The following is a 19,854-nucleotide window of genomic DNA, read 5'->3' as shown; positions in this document are numbered from 1 at the left end:
TTTCTTGCTTGCTGACGATCTCAGCAGCCCCAATCTAGAGATTAAAACTCCCTATCCTCCCATTAACAGATTTGATATCTACCCAACTGAATTCGAGTCCTGTCTTCGTACAGAAATTATCCAGTTTTCTTACAGCTGCAATTTTAGTCACATTTTTACATGTGTATGCATTGCTTTGTTTTCCTGAATAAGTTGGAACAGCATGAGAACAACAGTTATGCTTATAACTGGTGCAGATTTTTAAGAAATGCAAGGCTGGGTTACAAAACTTTAAATTATTCTAGAGAATGGTCATAAGATTGCTATAATTCTAATTACTCTGAAATCCTAATCTTTCTTTTGAAGTATTTGCTATTAAATCCTGGACCTGAAGACTGGGAAGCATTTTGAAGTTTCTTAATCTAGTTATAAACACCGTGATTTATTTCAGCCACATCACTCACACTACTCATATTGTATATTTTTGCTTCTTACCATATCATTTGCCTTTCAAAATTTGAGATAGGTTTCACTAGCTATTGATTCCTTTGCCAGGGATGTTGCTGTGTCTTCTGGAGTCTGCAAACTCTATTCATTATCCACTCTGCAGGTTTCTGTTGTATCCAATTTTGCAACACAGCTTGGCTGAGGTATAGATATCACAGTCAGTACAAGAAGGACTGTTGCCTGGACTGTTTTAAGACCTTAGTGCAAAGTGTGTCTCCTGTGGGTCTATCAAATATATCACATTCCTATGGTGTTTTAGTATAACTGCAGGAAGTAGTTATCAAAGGTACAGAGGACAGTTAATCACTTAAATCATGAGGGAGGGAAAGTAGACATCCATCTGTTAATCATACCTTTGAGAATATTTACTTTTCCTGACTAATTTGAAAGGAAGATCACAAAATCTGTGTTTAATATCCATATTTATTTCGCAGATGCAGCTGAAATACCATTGTGGTAAAACACTAAATAAATAGGTAGGTAGCACAGTTCTCTTCTGTAGGAAACTTCTTTTGCAGTTCATGTACATACTAGTAACTTTTTATTCCTTATTTATTTTATTAAAACAATAAGACAAAACCCCACTCAGTCTTTGCTGAGCTATTTATACTCAGAACTGCAACTTCTGTGACATCCATAAATCTTTCAAATCGCAACAGAGTTGAGTTCAGACTCAATTCCACATTGCTTATTCTGAGTTTTATAGCCGTAAAAGTGGGTATTGCCCTTCTCTATTACACGGGCATTCACTCTGGGAGTTGTTTGCTGGCAGAAGTGCACCATGTTCGGTCACACAGGAGCCCCAGATTCTTTTCTGTTTGGTTTCATTTTTATATATTAATTTCTAACATTGATAGCTACTACCAGAGATTCTGGATTCAACCATGTTCCTGTTTCACTGATGAAAGTGACACTTGTCTTTGAAAGGGGTCCACAGGCAGGTGCCTCAGATTGCAATTTATGTGTTTCCTCAACATTTCAAGATACTTGGCTCAGAATTCTGGTCATCATTCTATGCTTTGTGATGGGCTTTCTTAGGACTAAGTTTCTGTACAAGGCATTATAGCCTGGCCAGTTCCCAAATAAATGTCTCATATGATGGTGTGATATTAACTATTAGACATTAAGAGTATAATCAGAAGAGTGCAGAGAACACACCTCAAAGAAAGTAGGCTTTCCTGATAACAGATTAAAGATTTATACCTAACAAAATGCTCATGCATCACATTGGGTAAATAAAGTATAATGCAAAACAGTTAGGATGTTAATTTGCATGGTACGGTAGTGTGAAATATAAGTAGATGACAATTAGGTGAATACAGAACAGAAATGAGAAAAAAATATTAAAAATAATATGGTTACTTAAACACAAGAGTGAAGATTACTTCAAAAACACTGAGAGGGAAGTTGGCAGGTAAGGCAGAAATTTTACCTACTTAACCTGAATTCAGAGACAGAGCTTCAAGAAGGTTTTGACATCTGCAGATAGGAACCTCCTCATAGGAGCACATGTTCAAAGACAAAGGAAAGCAGTCAGGATTTCATACTCCGCTTTGGTTGTGTCACTGTAATATACCTTAACCTAAAATAATCAGGTGTCAATGTCATCTTGTTTACAGCATAGTTCTTACCCTGCTGTGATTTTCTTGGTACTCAGGCTGTTTATTTCACTTCTTGTGAAAAGAAGTAAAGCTCTAACACAACTCTTTCACACGTCTGAAATTTCTATCTTTTCCTTAACCTAACCAATTCTAATTTGGCTTAATTTGCTAAACTACTGATATTTTTATCCGTTTCTGTCTCTGTTGTCTATCATATATAGTTTTCTATATCATTTATGCTAACTTCTATTCCTGTGCTACTAGAAGAGTTAAAAGTAAGCTGACTGGCCTCTTAATGAAAACAGTTAAGTTTTAAATAGTTCATGGTCACTACATCTGAAACCAAGTATAGCAGGACATAAAGAGTTTTGACTTCTGGGACAAAGCCCCTTCAGAGTTCTAATATGGAAGCTAAGGATAAAAAAAAAAAACAAAGACAACAAATAGGTTCTTAGTTTCTAAAGAGAGCAGTTTGGCCCTATAGCAGCAGTTCTCCCAGTTTATGAGCCAAATAAATAAATAAGGTACTCTTAATAAAGTTAATTAGGTTTTGTAGTCTTAATTGAATTCTTCATCATAAAGGTAAGCTTAGTTCCATTTTCTGTAGTTTCTCATTTTGTAATGGTTTTACACATTGCTGTACATAGAGCAGTGCTACTGCTTTTTTGCAGTTTCATAGAACATAGTATTGTAGAATGGTTAGGGGTGGAAGGGACCTTAAGGATCATTTAGTTTATCTTATCTTCTCTTCCAATGGACTGCTTGCAACAGCTGGATAACTTCAGATTTTTTTCTTTTCAACAGTGATGTATTAGAAAATACACAAATCTGACAAACCCAAGCTTTATGACTTCAGGACAATTTGTCAGATATTTTAGTTACAGAAAAAGGTTCATTTAATGGATTAGCACTCAAAAATAATGATTGTGCAGTAGGTGCATTTTGTTCAATAGGCCCACTTGGCAGAACATTAATTTAGTGAGGAACAAGGTATTAGAACTGGTATTCAAGCCGGAGTTTTATTTAATTTGTAGTTCCTGACTACTTCTTTGACTATCAAAACATGGTATGTGTATCTTTTCTGAAATATTTGACTGTTCATGAGACTACATTACAGAACCCAAATATCACCTCCCCATAGGATCCAGAATCGTTGGGCTAGATAATAATTTTCTCAACTGCTCCTTTCTTCCCTTATTACAAGTGTTTATAAAAAATGAAAGAACAGAAACTGAGAACAGAGCATTTCAGAAGACCTCCAACTTCAGGACAGAAATTCAGGTCACATCCATGGCGACAGGAAGACCTGGTTATCACAGCTGACTGTAAGATACTTTATATGATGAATGTTATTGTACTTTGGTGGAAGCATTAGTTTTCTTCCCTTCATATAAGCATCCAGCCCAGGGCACTACTATGGAGAAATCCATCTTCCACCAATTTTGTGAGTCTTACTCTTCAATTCTTCTGCTGTCATTACAAGGGAAATAAATAAAACAAGGAAATAAATAAATCAGGTATTTTTAATGGAAAGTTTTGCACTATATCAGATTTCCTTTTTCTTTACTTTTTCTGTTTCACTGACATATAATGCAAAATGGCATTCCCAGTCAGATTTGTTTAATGGTCAGTTCAGTGGTGATACAAAACTGTCACTTATACAGCTGTAGTTCATCTTCTCATACCAAATATTTTTTGACATAGAATTAGCTGCAAATTAAACAGAGCTTGGGAAGCTTCCTGGACATTGGACAACCATTGTCTGTGCCATTAGATAGTTCCGATGTTCCCCAATGTGATTTTAGTCAATGGCCAGGAGTACTGTCCAGAACGGTTCCCAGGCATGGTACAGGAGTTGGACTGTTCCAGGAATTATTCCCAGTTGGAAGTTTATATGCAGCCTCCTCTTTTTTAGGTTGCAAGAGTTTGCTTGTTCAGGCATAGGCCGTGCTGTGCCAGCGGTCTTCATTGCCAAGGAACATTTCTGGGCATGTTTATTTTACCAGTGTAGAAACAGACAAAGTGATCACAATAGTGTTAACTGCTTTCTAGAAGCGCAAACCTCTTATGATTGTACTCCTCAATACAACTTTACTGTTTCTCAGCAAAGTCTACTGATTCTCTGTAGCATATAAGTCACCTTCCTACAGGACATATTCCCAAAATCAGGGAAAATAAATTATGTTTTCTCAGTATCCTTCTTAAATATCAAGGGGTTTTTGTGCACCATCACATCTTAAGTTCCCCCTCTATTCAGGTTTATTAACTTGTCCAATATCTGCATTATCACATAGCATTAACAAAAGCACTTGCTTCCCGCCAGATATCACAACAAACATTAATATGGACAATTAATGAAGAAATTGATGAGCCCCAAATGTTCTATGGTAATCTGTTTTGCAGACTGTTCTTGATGAATGTTGACTTCAGAATTTGACTCACTTTTAGACTAAAAAAAAAAAGGAAATGCAAGTAGAATACTAATTTGGGAAGCAAATAACTTTCTGAACTTTAATTTCTTTTGAACATAACCAGTAACAGGATGATTCATGTCCTTCCTTTCTTGTGCTCTTTAGAGGGAGAGAACCTCTACAGCAGGTGCTTTTCTTAACCCTAATTCATCCATACTTTCCACAAATGCAGTAGTATGAATGCACAGTTTCAAAACAGCGTATGTTCTTTGAACAGAATGCTCTCTTGCTTTGTTGGCGAACCTTTATAAGCATATAAATGTTAATTTATGTAGAGTGAGTTCAGCATGTTATGCCGCCTCTTGTTGCAGGTCCTGTTTCCTTTGACTTCTTACTCTTCTTAGAATTGTGAATGTGATGTAACAGGAGCAGTAACCTAACTAAAACATCTCTGCACTTCTCTTTCTAGCCACTCAGATGCTGATGACCGCTAATACTGAAACAGACATGTTATGTATTGCATGATTGCAGGCGGCTCGTGCGTGATTACAGAAATGCAAACAGCCCTATCTTGTACTATCACTAGGCACCAGGCCACTTTCATCCTGTCCCAGACCCCTCTGCTTTGTTAATGTTATCAGTGGGTTTTTTTTATAAAGGGGCAAAATCCCAGTAAAAGCATATGAATAAAAAAGTAAGCTTGGCCAGCATGTGAATGACATCTGTGCCTTGTTACATGCCACCCGACGCTTGATGTTTTTCAGCTACATTCCCAGTTCTACAATTCATATGTCTGGGAGTACTACGAGAAGTATAGGAGCTGTGAGTTAGTGTATGATCATCCGATTTTCAGAAAATCTGAGCTTACCTCTAAGTCCTGTTACAGAATTCTGTGTTATCTCAGGTGATCATTTCATGTCTCCTATTTTCTGATCTGTAAAGTGGAAAATAAAATATTTCTTCCAAAGATCACCTTCATATTTTATTTTAAACACAGGAGGGTAAGCTCTCAGTTTTATTTCTTTAACCAGGAGGAAATGTAACACATTACTATTGGAGAAAAAAAATTAAGATCATGGGAGCATCCACCCTGAAATTGAAGAGGTTATTTGGATATTCGGAGATAGAAAATAGTTCAGACAGTCATATAAAGATAAGAAGGGGGGTTAATTGTGCATAAGGTTTAGGTTTAGGATCACTAACCAGAATGTTTCAGAGCTCTTTGCCTTGAACCCTGAGTAACTGTGTGCAAAATGGGTAGAAATTATAACAGGTCAGAATTCTCTGCTAACTTCTGTTTCTATCAGTATTTCATACCAACTTTGCACAGGTATAAATGCAAAAAGTCAAAGGCAGTGCAGAATGTAATCTAGTATCGGAGACTAATTTTAGTGTGAATTCCCAGAGAACACATTCTTTGATTCTTTTGGAAATTCTGATGCCATAATCTTATAAATAGACTCCTCTCATGCTTTCTTTTTCCTTCTAGTTATTCAAATCAAAGCCTTTAGCAAAAGCTTCTTTATCTGCTTTTCAGCATGTTTCCTTTGTTGTAACTGACATTAAGACTATAGAAAATATCCTACTGTTCTTCTTTAATCAGAACTCTGTCAAGTCTCACTTTCACTAGCATATTTTGCCTTTCTTTCTCATTGAATTGGAAATAAAACCTCCTTCTTTTAGATCACTTTTATTCTTAGGGTCTTCCAACAGCAAGAATTCCCAATGGGAGTCCTTATTTCCTACTGCTTATTCACATCTTGTGTCAGAGTACTCGTGTTCAATTTTTCTGTAAAATGAAAGGGGATCTGGGATTTTTGAAAACCCATCTTTTCATTTCCCTGTTTGCATGATATTGCAGAACATGTAGCTATATTTTTTCAAACTTTCCATCATATAAAATTGTGGAAACATCATCAGGTTGAAGGTTATCTGCTGAAATTTGTGCCCCTTTCTGATCCTCCTTATCATTATCTGAATATTGTAAATTTTGAGAGGGAAACAATGTTAAGACAATGATGGAATTCAGTGTTTCAGACACAGGTATGCTTCATCAAGTATTAACTATTCCATGAAACCTTACTGAGCAGGTTCCTGAAGAGGCCAACATCTGCTCTCTTGAAGCTCAGGGCAGTGAGCTTACTGCATGCCCTTCTCACTTCGCCAAGGTTCTTGAACTCTACCATCTCATGATCGCTGCAGCCAAGACTGCCTTGGAGCATCACATTCCGCTTCATATGAATTTAAGGCTTCGAGCTGTGATAGAGTTCTGCATTTGTGACAAGAGAAAGAGAAAATAACAAGGTGATGAAAATACAATCTCTTCCCAGACAGTACAGTGTGACAGGAAAGTGAGGAACCAAACTGGTGCCTCTTCTGTGGTAAAGGGAAGCAAAATCAGACTGAGAACAAAGATAGAGAGCTTTTTCCTCCAAAAATCTATGATTAGGGTTTGTTTCAGTTGGACACAAAATTCAAGGCTTCCAGTATTTTTTATATATATATTTTATATTTATTTATTTTTATATTTTGCTTTCTATCTCCATAAGCTTGGAAAGAAATTTCGCTTTAAAATGTTCTAACTATTCTTTTAATAATTCCAACAAACTAGCGAGTGCCTTAATCTATTCCTAACATGATGGTCCTTCCTTAGTGGTTAAAAGCAGAAAAGAGTTTTGTCTGTTCCATTTTCTATTTAATTTCCCAGGCTAACCTTTTATTTAGTGCAGTCAATAAACATTTTAACTGAGTTAAATAATTATATGGTATTTAAGAAAACATGTCAGATTTCTGCAGTGCCTTTCAGATCCCAGAAATCCATTCTTTACATGCCATTGCAGATATCCTGGCAAAAAAAAAAAAAAAAATCTTAGTGAACAGTTAGTCTAAAGGACACATGTTGTGCATTTTAATGCTCTTGATTGTTTTATGCTAGCTCAACCTGGTGAAAAGATTTTTCCATCCAAACTTTGTCCCTTTCCTTCTCCATAATATGCCATTGTTTTTAGCTTTCACAGGTTAAACCCTGATGAATTTTCTGTATACATGATATCTGATTTATTATTACTACTAATCCTCACTCAACTCTTGTAAAAAGGAAGAAGCTAAGGATTTCAGTTCATACACTGAATGGATACTTGTAATTTAAATATTCTCTGGTAAATGGCATCTGCTAGATCTGATGACATCTCCATCTCCTTTCTGGCTATGCACGGTTCACCAAAAGGATTCTAACATTTTTTTTGTGACTCAGAGTCAGCTGCATTAATTATTCCAAATCGTCATTGCTATACATGCAGAGACTTTAATTCTCCCTTTGCTTCCTGAACCAGTACTCCCAAGTTCCACACACAACCTGGAATTCTGAACATTTCATGAATGTACCCATTCTCATTTCCTAGAGAATCTTTATTATTGCTTTCCTAGGAGCTGATTTTGGTCATCACTTGAAAATGTAGTTGTTGCAAAATGGCCATGTTGACAGATGGTATAAACAGCATAGTTAATCAAATCTGCTCCAATGTTTTAATGGCAACAGGGAATTATCATCATGATACTAAATGGTCTTAAAAATGCGGTCAGTAAAGCGGGTGGTGCACTGAAATGACAGTTCCCAGAACTGTAATTCACCAACACAGCAATGATAGTACCTGCTACAGCTGACATCTTATTGACATGCCTCAAAGGAAGGTCACAAACAGGTTTGTTTGAAGCCTATCTTATTCCAGATAAAGCTGCTGGGGCTTGGACTCACCAGTAGAAAATATTAAATAAGCAATGTCCAGGGTTTAATGTATTTTTCTTTCAGATAAGGTTATCTGAAGAGTGTCACATGTTTGAAAGAGCCATTCCAAGCCCTTGCATGTTGCATTCAGCTTTTGGTGGTTTGTTAATTCCTGGGGGAAAATCAACCTCAGCACTGTTACCACCATTTTTCAGTAGGTTGTTGGGTTTTTTTTCCCAGAAAAGACTTGAGAACTATAGAGGAGTGTGCCTTTTATTCATTTAGTCTTTGGAGCCTTGCGTTTAACACCATTTAGATATATGATAAAATCTAAGATAAAAGGATCATTAATCCCTACTAGGTCTAAGTACAGCTAAGTTTGAATTAATGTGGATACCTCTATTGTAGGAATTTATGGAATGGCTTGATGCCATATGTTGGGCTTGATTTTCAGATGTACATAGTATCCACAAACAGATTAGACTTTAGCTAGAGCAGTATGACTAAAACACAATGTGTTGTAAGTATTTGATACATCCGAAAGTTAGTCCAGTTCTCCATCAAGATGGGTACAGAAGTTGCTAATGAAGCTCTTCAGACTTTAGAGAAAAGTAGGTAGGAGACAGACTTCAAAAAAGTATGTTCTGTTCATACCTGGAATGCCATGTCGTAGTGTGTTTCTGCTTAGTAAGGTCCTCCTTGTTTTCTCAAACATTTATGGACAGAGCATGACAAAGGCAGCACTGAGCTCCCCAGGTAGCACGAATTCGCTCACAGGTTCACTTACATGGCCAAGCCCAAAAGGTTGTGATGAATAGTGTCTCATCTAGCTGGTTACTGATCACTGGTGGTGTCCCCCAGGGCTTGGTATTAGGGCCAATTTTGTTTAATAACTTTACTGACAATCTGGATGAGGGAATCAAGTGCACCCTCAGTAAATTTGCAGATGACACCAAGCTGGGTGGGAGCATTGATCTGCTGGAGGGTAGAAAGGCTCTGCAGAGGTATCTGGATAGGCTAGATGCTCAGTGCCAGGTCCTGCTCTTGGGCCACAACAACCCCATGGAATGCTGCAGGCTGGGGGGAAGAGTGGCTGGAAAGCTGCTCATTGGAAAACGACCTGGGGGTGCTGATTGATGGCTGCTGAACATGATCCAGCCTGGGCAGCCAAGAAGGCCAGCAGCATCCTGGCTTGTATCAGAAATAGTGTTGCCAGGGAAGTGATCATCCCCTTGAATTCAGCACTGGTGAGGCTGCACCTTGAATTCTGTGTTCAGTTCTGGGTCCCCCACTGCAAGAAAGAGATTAAGGTGCTGGAGAGAGTCCAGAGAAGGGCAGCTAAAGCTGGTGAAGGGTCTGGAGCACAGGTCTTATGAGGAGCAGCTGAGGGAACTGGGGATGGAGAAGTCTGGAGAAGGTTCAGGGGGGATCTTATCACTACAACTACCTGGAAGGAGGATGGAGCAAGGAGTTAGCTGGTCTCTTTTTGCAACTAACAAGTGTTAGGACAAGAGGTATTGTCCTCAAGCTGAGCCAGGGAAGGTTTAGATTGAATGATATTAAGATAATTTCCTAATATTGTGGAAATTAGGAAAGATTTATTCACCAAGAGGGTGCTCAGGCATTGGAACAGGCTGCCCAGGGAAGTGCTGGAATGACCATCCCTGGATGTGTTCAAAAACCATGTAGACAAGGCCCTTAGTGACGTGGTTTAGTGGTGGATTTGACAATCCTGGGTAATGGTTGGACTTGATGATCTTAAAGGTCTTTTCTAACCTAGGTGATTCTATTATTCAACAACAAAAAGCTCTTTACAGTGGCCTTTGTTCCCATGCATTTTGAAGGAGGTCACTGTTTTTCTCTGGAATACATATCTGGTTTGGACATCTTTATTCTTCTCTGCAATAGGTTTTTAGAAAAGTCAGTTGCTGTAGAGTGGGCGATATTTGGCACCTGTTCGGGCTTGGGGGGGTGGGGGGGGGAGGAATTTCCACATTGCAAATGGTATAATGTGGATCAGTGCAACATTTGCTCAAAATCTTTTGTCAAAGATACTGTAGATTCTGCTCAGAATTACAATATGGAGACATTTATTATTCCAAGTAGGTCATTAACATTATTTACATCCTCTTATAACATACTCTCCTACTATAAAAATGATTCCACCATTCCATTCTTTCAAATGCACCTGTTTATCTTTTTCGAAGCAGGGTAGTACTTGGCATGTCTCAGCATCTTTCAGTTCATTTAGAACAAAAAATTACCCCATAAATACAGCTAACCATAACAGTGGTCCAATTCGTTTGACTAGTTTTATTAAAAGACAGTGAGAAGGTTACTTGCTGTACAGTCAGGTAAGTTATGACCATGGGTGCCATGCTGGAAAAAATACCAGGAAGTGTTGGAGAATCTCTTTTGAAGTCAGATATCAAGGTTTAGCTATTTGCTTGCTGTTGCAATAATGATTTCTCTTTGTAACTCTGCCTTTTGTCTAGGAAACCCTAAGTTACTGTATAAATACTGATGGCACTTTTGTGAAAGGGGGATTGCCAGGGGAACAGTTATATTAAAGTGTTACAAGTTGCTTTAAAATTTCTTCACTACATGTCACAAAGGAGAAAGAATATTGCAAGCAGTTTATCAACCTCACCAAATCTGATAATATGCATGCAATGTAAGTTTTCTGCAGCTAATGAGGAGGTAGGAACAACTAGATGGTATTCTTGAATAGTCATGAAGGCTGTTCAGAAGACCTGTTATGTTAATCTGTGAACAGTGATCACATCAATATATGCGTATCTTGATGTCTCAGGTCACCTTGGTGGCCTTCTATGATGGAGCTATGGAACTGATGGACAGGGGTAGAGCAATTGATGTCATTTATCTGGACTTGTGCAAAGCGTTCAACACTGTCCTGCATGACATCCTTATCTCTAAACTGGAGAGACATCAACTTGATAGATGGACCAGTGGGTGCATAAAGAATCAGCTGGATGGCCGCATGCAAAGAGTTGTGGTGAATGGCTCAATGTCCAGCTGGAGACCAGTAACGAGTGGTGTCCCTCAGGGATTGGTGTTGGGACCGGTCTTGTTCAACATCTTTGTCGCTGACACGGACAGTGGGATTTGCCGATGACACCAAGCTGTGTGGTTTGGTTGATACGCTGGAGGGAAGGAATGCCATCCAGAGGGACCTTGACACGCTTGTGAGGTGGACTGATGCCAACTTTATGAAGTTTAACCATGCTAAGTGCGAGGTCCTACACCTGGGTTGGAGCAATCCCAGGCACAGCAACAGGTTGGGCAGAGAAGAGATTCAGAGCAGCCCTGCGGAGAAGGACTTGGGGGTGTTGGTTGATGAGAAACTTACCATGAGCCAGCAGTGTGCACTCACAGCCCAGAAAGCCAGTTGTATCCTGGGCTGCATCAAAAGGAGACTCTGCATTGGCGAGACCCCACTTGGAGTACTGTGTGCAGTTCATGGGACCCAGCCACAAGAGGGATGTGGATCTGTTGGAACTGTTCCCAAGGAGGGCCTAAAAGATGATCAGAGGATTCGAACACCTCTCCTATGAAGACAGGCTGAGAGAGTTGGGCTTATTCAGCCTGGAGAAATGAAGGCTCCAGGGACTCCTTCTAGCACCCTTCCAGTACCTAAAGGGGGCCTACAAGAAAGCTGCAAAGGGACTTTTTACAAGAGCAAATGGTGATAGGGCAAGGGGTAATGGATTTAAACTGAAAGAAGGTAGATTTAGATTAGATATTGGGAAGAAACTCTATAGTGTGATGGCAATGAGACATTGGAACAGGTTGCCCAGAGAAGTTGTGGGCACTCCATCCCTGACAGTGTTCAAGACCAGGTTGGATGGGGCTTTGAGCAACCTGGTTTAGTGTGTGGTGTCCCTGCCCATGGCAGAGGGGTTGGAACTAGGTTATCTTTAAGGTCCCTTCCAACCCAAACCATTCTATAATCCAATGATAAAAGCAGTGGCTGGTTCACTATGTCCTTTGAGGGATTAAGAAGCTAATGGCTAAGAGGTCTGGACAGCAATAATTAAACCAATTTACATCCATATGGCTGACATCAAACTTAAAAATGCTATGGCTCAGTGTAGTCTTAAGAGTAGTTATCCAGTAGAAGGGAGATACTCCTATTTAAAAACTATAAGTAAAAGAAAAATGTAATATTTATTGAAACACCTTTAACTGAAATTAATTAAATGATGGCTCATATTGCAAGCAACAGCCTCTTGAATAAATATAATACCACATAAATCATATTGATTTTAAAATAAATCACATCATTTACTTATTTATTCTCAATGTCATTTTCTTCTCTTCCTCTCACTTCCTTTCTTTTTGTTGTTTTCCTTCTATTTCCACCTGGACAACTTCTATCTATTTCATCATTAAAAGATGTTCCAGTGGATTTGACCGTCACCGGCAAGATTGGGTAGACAGTGGCTGCCCTGAAGAGGTATGTGAGTAGTTTGCATCCTCAGCCCATCAGAGGCCATTTGTATCCTTATGATGCTTTTGATTAATTTATTCAGATTATGGAGCATGGTTTCAAGGCCAAAGACATGGTATATTTATCATTCAGTGGAAGCATTGTAAGGCATAATAAAGAAAAATAGGCTGAGCAATTTCTCTCACCATTTGAGGGAATAAAATGAACACAAAGTAAAAATTTTATCTCTGAGAAAATACCCTGAATAAAAAATGAAAATACTAGAAAGCCTGTCCCAAACAGTGCCCCTGCAACATTTTTCTCTTAGATCTCTGACCCTTGCCTTAAAAGGGGGAGAAACTGTGATGTTTCTCACCTCAGAAAATCCTCTGCCATAGTAGTCTCAAGTGAAAAACAGGCATTGCATTTTGATCATGGAATCTTGCCAAATCATTTAGTACAAAAGATATTACAGAGGTGAATTGAAGGGGGGGGGGGGGGTAAAAAAATAATAAAAATAATTACAAAAAAAAACACGCTACATGGCATTTGGATTTCCTTTTGTAGAGAGGGGGTGAGAGAATGAGATTTGACTCTGTTAGTGGTAGACTGTCAAACAGGGGCTGTGCCTCCTCCAAAATAATAATTTGGGGTACTTCTAGACAAGAGCAGTTCACTTTCAAAACACACATATAAATATCTTACTGTTAATTCTTTCCCAGTGTACTCCCTTTAGAAGGTTTTCTTGGTTTGGGGATTGGATTTTTTTGATTTGGGTTTTTTTTTTCTTTTCTATTTGTGGATTGTGGTAATAGAAACAAATTAATTTATGACACTTTTAATCTCCTGATGGCCATAAAAAGAGCAGTTACTTTTCCATTTTGGCTGCAAGGGCTAAATTCTCTCATGAGTTTCAGCAACATAGCCCTTCTGAAATGTAATGTCAGGTGAAACTGAGGGCAAAACATAGCCCCAAGTGTCTAGTTAGAAAAGCACATTCTGTTTTATTCTCAGTAGAAGCAAAGAGAAGTAATGATATAAATCCAGACTGATGGAATAATTATTTTTCTTTTCTTACAACTGTAATTGCAAGATAACATCCGCTATTGCATCCTACGTCTGCCTTGTTATATGGTCTTGAAGCTTCAGCTTTGCAGTTTGTAATCTGCTGATGTAAGAACAGAATTTCTGTGAGATTTATTGTCTGCAGAGGACACCCTCTTCAAGAGCATACAACAGATTTACTGGGAGTATGTGTTGTTGTAGTGCACAATCCTTGTATTGCTTTAATCCATATTGTAATTGGCTAGGACTCAGTTGTGCCTGTAGATGATATCCAAAACCTGCTTTCTGCAGGACAGTGGCATCCTATTATGTTTCTCCCTTCTTGTTTCAAGACAGCTAGTGCTCAAAGGAGCACTAGTACATGATCTGACAGGAAAGTTATCAATGTGGTGTGTCTGAGAAACTAATAGTTTGATTTGCAGTTTCAGGCTTCTTAATTGCTGTTCACAATCCAGCTTTCAAGCTCTCTGGAGTAGAAGCAACAGTTTACTTAGCATCTTCCAGAATAAGGCCTGAGCTGACCGGAGTTCAATGAAAGATCAGTAATTACCATACAGAGGTTAATTTTAGATGCATTCATTCAAGATGATGAATAATGAGGATTCGGATAGTAATTTTTCCTTCTTTGTGATACAGATTTTGAGCTAAATTTTTATTAAATTGAATCAGTGAAATTAACAGTGGTTTTCAAGGTAAAACATGAAGAAAAAGAATAATTAACTGCAGGTATGAATACATTTTTTCAATTAATATATTGTTTCTGGTAAAACAAAGGACAATAAAATACCCATACATATGAAAAGAAAGACAACACTCACTGGGCTTTTAAAGCCAGATCTCAGTAAAATTAACAGGCTTTGCTGGACTCCACTTCTCATTAAAATGAATAAGGACAGCAGGAGTTATGGGCAGTCCCAAATTTGCTACCAGTTACTTGGATGTATTTTTCTACAAAACTGTGTGATCCATAAAAGAAAATATTTATTGCACCTGTAGAATTTTAAAAGTGTCCATAAACAAACAAACAACAAACTTGAGATCTGTATTGAAATATTTGCCCATGAAAATATAAGTTAAATTATTATATGATGGTGAATATTATTCGTGGTGTGCCAATATAGTGAATATTATTCGTGGTGTGCCAATATAGTTTAATCATTTGTATGATTGTTTCATAGTTCATGTTTTATAATCCTTATATTTTATGTGATAATTGTTATATACATATAATCCATGGAAATTTGATATATAGAATTAAGGGCATGTAGTGAATATGTGGTTCTTTAGTGGCATATAAATATTCTATGGGCTGAATACATGCACACATTTTACGCATATTCTTCTGTATGTGTGTAAAGCCTAATTAAGTGCTCCAGTTAACTACATATTACTCACTATGAAGAGCTACAAGTTAATTCCCATGCATCACCAATGCACCAATGGCGGTGATCATTCAGAATAGGAGAGAGAAAATTTGAGTGATAATCTTAGATGCTAAAATGTGATTGGGGGGAATAACATGTTTTACATTCAGGGATGACTTTGAAGCCTTGTCATTAACAACTGAGAGTTGTAAGTTTTGCAGCTAAATAAAAAATGTATGTTGCTGAATGCTGCATAGAGGCACTTCAAAGAAGAAAAAAAAAAGGGGGGGGGGGAAGCTCTTGAAATACCTTGATTTAGGGTTTACATTTTCATTCTTTTTATCCTGACAGCTTGTCCATGCTGAAATTCTTCATTCAGTGGCAGTGTCCACTGAGATTTCTCTTCTTTGTTTTTGTTGTTTCCTAACAGTCAAAAGATAAGATTTGTGAGAAGAATATAGATACAACTGAAACACCTCTACACTCCTCCACCACCCTTCTGCCGACCACCACAAAGTTCAGAGTTTTAACTACCACCAGAGGGTCCACCACTTCCCACCTGCCAACTAGCCTGCCCACAGAAGGTGAAGTATATACACTGCATTATTCTGTAGTGTAAACCTGTCATTTACAAGTCTAAAAGAAAATTATTTCCTTTAAGTATGTATTCATGTTGACCTTTCCTCTTTGGGGCAGTGGAAGGAATGGGGAATTGCAGTGTCTGCTGCTGCTTTTAAATTGCAACTTGTTCTTGCTATAGTAAGGTGTAGGGGGGAATACTGGAGAAGAAGGCAGTGCTAGAGAGGCATGGACAAGCCAGGCAGACTTCTGGAGAACTTGTGGTTACAATAAGTTTTTTGTATTCTTTTAACCAAAAGGCCATAGTCCAAAACCTGTTGAAGTAGTAGAAGGAGAGGACCCTGCTAAAGTTAGTGAAGAAACTCCCATCACAGACTTAATGAATTTTTAATCCGTTTAGATACTTTATTTAACCAGCTTAAAATCAGAGATGATAACCCAAATTAAAAACCTCTTTGAAATTTGCCTCTTTAAATTCTTCAGTCAGTTCACACTGTTCTTTACATGTAGTGCTCATTGTTGTGAAATAGTTTCTGTAGGCTTCTCAACCAAATTAACTGGCTAAGGGATGGTGTGTCAGTTCTCATCCTAGTTCCACTGGCTGCTTAAATCATGTCTTTCTGTGGATGAAATATCCTGCTTTCCTGCTTCTGGAGAGAATTCAGCGGGTTAGAAAAACTAACTCAGATTAATCAAACAACATCTATAAAATAGGGACAGGGGGAGTTTTCTGTTGGAATTGTATGTAAACACAAGAAAAGGTACTGGATACAGGCAGATTTTCTAAGTGGCCTGTGACAGGAAAATCTGAGCAGAACAGAATTCAGGGTGGGAATCTACTTACAAGAAAGGTTGGTTTTGTGTGGAACAAGAGAAGTTTAGAAACTGTCGGTGCAGGATTTGGAGTACATTAGCAGCATTTTTCCCTGGTATTTTGTTCATTAAGGGTCACAACAAGAGGAATATGGAAATAAATAGGAATTAAAACTGGCAGACCTGTTTATGATTCTTAGAAGAGGAGCTAAGTAATTGTTTTATTTTATTGTCATATGTTGGTTCATATAGTCCTCAGTATGTTAGAATGCTCAAGCTATGTCTGAACATGTAACACAGTTACTTGTGTTATGAGGCAGACTTTAGCACCCTTATTTACCAGTATTGTGAATCCTCTCATAAATGTTTTCTGAATCCTCTCATAAATGTTTTTTGAATCCTCTTATTTTACCGGTATTTTGAATCATCTCATAAATGTTTTTTTTAGTAGCAAGGAAGTAAAGTGTTGCTCAGTATAAGAACACTAGAATCTAGTTCTCAAATCATTTTCCAATAGTGGAATCTCTTTGACAATAGAAAGTCAGTCCTAAAATGACTCATGATGTAGAAAAATGCATTTTTCTACAATTAACTTTGATTTTCCTTTATAGATGACACCAAGATAGCTCTGCACCTAAAAGATAATGGAGGTAAGAGATGATTTTTTTTTTCTTTAAATAATGTCAGTAGTGTGTCAATTTATAACCCACTGAACTCCATTAATCAAAATCGTACTGTAGAAATAGCATTATCCAGTCTCCCAAGGGACTTCAGCCTTCCACATCTTTGTGGAAGAGAAGCAGGGCAAATAAGCTTAACAACTGCTTAGTAAATTAAACAGTTACAACTTTCTTTATAACTCCTTAATAGAACATCAGGTTTAATTAACTTCCAAATATGGATATAGTAAATAAATTTTAACTGTGTTAACATGGTTATTAGCTGTATTATAATAACATAGTAGTATTTAACTATACTGAGAGGATATGATGCTAGTTCTAAATAATAATATTGTTAGAAATTCATTCATAGTAGCCAATTATTACATGCCATTTTGTTAATAAGTATATACATGTTATATTTGTGTCTCTGTGCTAGCAGAGATCCTGCATTTCTCCATGCACATTCCCCATGTACATTAATAAGATCACTATGTCTTACTGATAAAGGCCTCTGTTAAACGATGATCTGCAGAGGACTGCTTTTGTTATTCTCTTTCTGGGTTCAAGGACTGAGACCTGAGGTTTGTTCCTTCTCCCTTTGAAACTGATGAGAATTTTGCTATTAGTTAGAATAGCACTGGATGTGGGCTGCATCTATGTGCACTGCCAATGTAGAGCTCGCTGAGGAGAAAGGAAAGCTTTGGATTGGTTTCTGAGGGCTTCAGAATGGTCTATAAAAGCAGAGGATGATCTGCTGAGCAAATTGAAATAAATTATATTTCCACTGATACAAAGAGGAATATTATTGGCTCTGGTTGCCTTTCCTCCTGGCAGGGAGCATCAGGCTTCTCCCAGGGGCAGTGGAATCAGCAGCCAAGCGTGGCAGGAACCATGGGCAGAGTGAGTCCAGCAGCTGAGGTCAGTCCCAGTCTAGTGTTTTCAGCTGAGACTGAAGTGTGGGGCAGGTCTATGTTGAAGCCAGGAAGCCAGGTCAGCAAGGCACAGCTGAGAGCAGTGAGGGAGCAGGCTAAGCACAGCAGCCAGCAGCACAGCACAGTACAGCTCAGCACAGCTCAGCTCAGAGCTCAGCTCAGCTCAGCTCAGGCAAGGACCAAAGTAAGCAGCTTTCATCAGCAGTGCCAGAGAAGCGAGATGATGAACTGGGTCCATACAGGGACTCTGTTCAGCAGTTAAAGGAAACAGGACCAGAGAAAATTCTGTTAACACAGCTTCAAGGTCTAACCAAGAGACATGGCCCATGGACAGGACTGGAGACAAGCTACCTTCAGCATAGAACCAAAGTTGGTCCAGGAGACAAGATCAGAGATGGGCATAGATCAGGCTCATCTACAATGTAGCTTGGGTTTGGGCTTGAGCTTACATGGAGTTCCTAACCTCATGGGCAGAGATCCCAGCTGCAGCAGGTCAGGACAGCTGAGGCATAGTGGTTTCTCAGGGCCCTTGCAGAATTATTCAAGTTTTGAAAAAAACAGAGTGGGCAGATATCATAGCATTTTGGTCTGTTTTAGTGTCATTTCTTTTTCAGTAATATTCAGTCATTATTCTCTCCTTCCCTCAAATTAGAGATCTCTTCACTCCACAGGAGGCATTTGCCATCCCCTTCCTTGCCACAGTTGCTTCTCTGTTATTTTGCTGTCACTGACCACAGCATAGCTGGTCGCTTGCTGTAATTGGTATTGAATTGTCCATTTGTTGGCAGTGTTGCTGCCATGGCTTGACATGGCTTTGACACATAAGTGATCCCTTGGAATGGGATCATCTATAAACTCAAGGTGGTACTGTTAAGCATTTTGTCCACAGAAATGTCCATGAACCTTTCTTTCTTTTCTTCTTCTTGAAATCAAATGGCTTTTTATTTTGTTGTGAAAAGTGCTTCAGTGCTCTTAAAGGTCAATAGCAAGGTGAATCAGTCAGTGCTCCGGTCCCTTTCTGTGTTTGCTCTGCACGCGTTCCCAGCTGGACTGTGCCCACACTCTGCCCTATGAGCCATTGCTCCATGGCAGGTGGCTAGCCTGGGACCAGCACCTCAGAAAGCCCTCAAAATAATATGCTCTTATATGAAAAATAATTCGGAAGGTGAGCTTTAGAAAACACATGCAAGTTTCAATTTAGGAATTGCAAAGACTGTTTTTTCACTCGTCTACCCTTTGCCCAAGATCTGAAAAGAAAAGCCCTGTGAAAGCAAACAAAAAGTTGAATACTAGAGCAAGCAAGCAATGGCTGTGGCCTACTTGGTAGACTGAGGTAGCAGGGTTTGTGGCATCACTTATCTAGCAAGTCCGTTTCCACGGAGAAAGCTGCTGCATTTTAGGAGGACAAATCAACACCTGATGTGATTATTCATTTTCCTTGAGCTATTTCTTTTATTCTCAAAATTCAAGAAAAAAAAAGAAGCTGACTTCAAACAACACAGAAGCAAAGCAACACACCAGGATTTCTCATTCACACAGTAAATGTAGCCTTTAATGTGGGAGGTTCTTTTTGATGAATCTTCAATTATACATTGAATTTTCCAGTGACCCCTAGATTAGGCTCAGATAAAACCTCTGCAGCCGCAGGCACATTCTTTGATTTTCTGTGATTTGTCAGTCTTTTATAAAGACTAGATTATTTCAGGTCACAAATACAAGGTCTTTACTTTCTCACACTAGATCCTTTAAAACTTTAATAAAGGGGAA

General features: G+C 38.5%; 1 protein-coding gene across 2 annotated transcripts in view; it reads left to right on the top strand.

Moving 5' to 3' along the window:
- PLXDC2 (plexin domain containing 2) overlaps positions 1 to 19,854 on the top strand; it is a 259,999-nt gene that overhangs the window by 215,595 nt on the left and 24,550 nt on the right. For both annotated transcript variants that reach the window (XM_062633687.1, XM_062633688.1), the window contains 3 exons: positions 12,639 to 12,699; positions 15,532 to 15,685; positions 17,105 to 17,143. In XM_062633687.1, the coding sequence (XP_062489671.1) occupies positions 12,639 to 12,699; positions 15,532 to 15,685; positions 17,105 to 17,143 (254 nt within the window). The remainder of the gene's footprint in view (positions 1 to 12,638; positions 12,700 to 15,531; positions 15,686 to 17,104; positions 17,144 to 19,854) is intronic.

This window comes from Pezoporus occidentalis, unplaced genomic scaffold (genome assembly GCF_034315485.1).
Source record: "Pezoporus occidentalis ecotype Australia unplaced genomic scaffold, CSIRO_AGI_Poc_V1 ctg40, whole genome shotgun sequence".
NCBI lineage: Eukaryota > Metazoa > Chordata > Aves > Psittaciformes > Psittacidae > Pezoporus > Pezoporus occidentalis.
The sequence above is the reverse complement of the archived record's forward strand: the minus strand, read 5'-3'. Positions and strand labels throughout refer to the sequence as shown.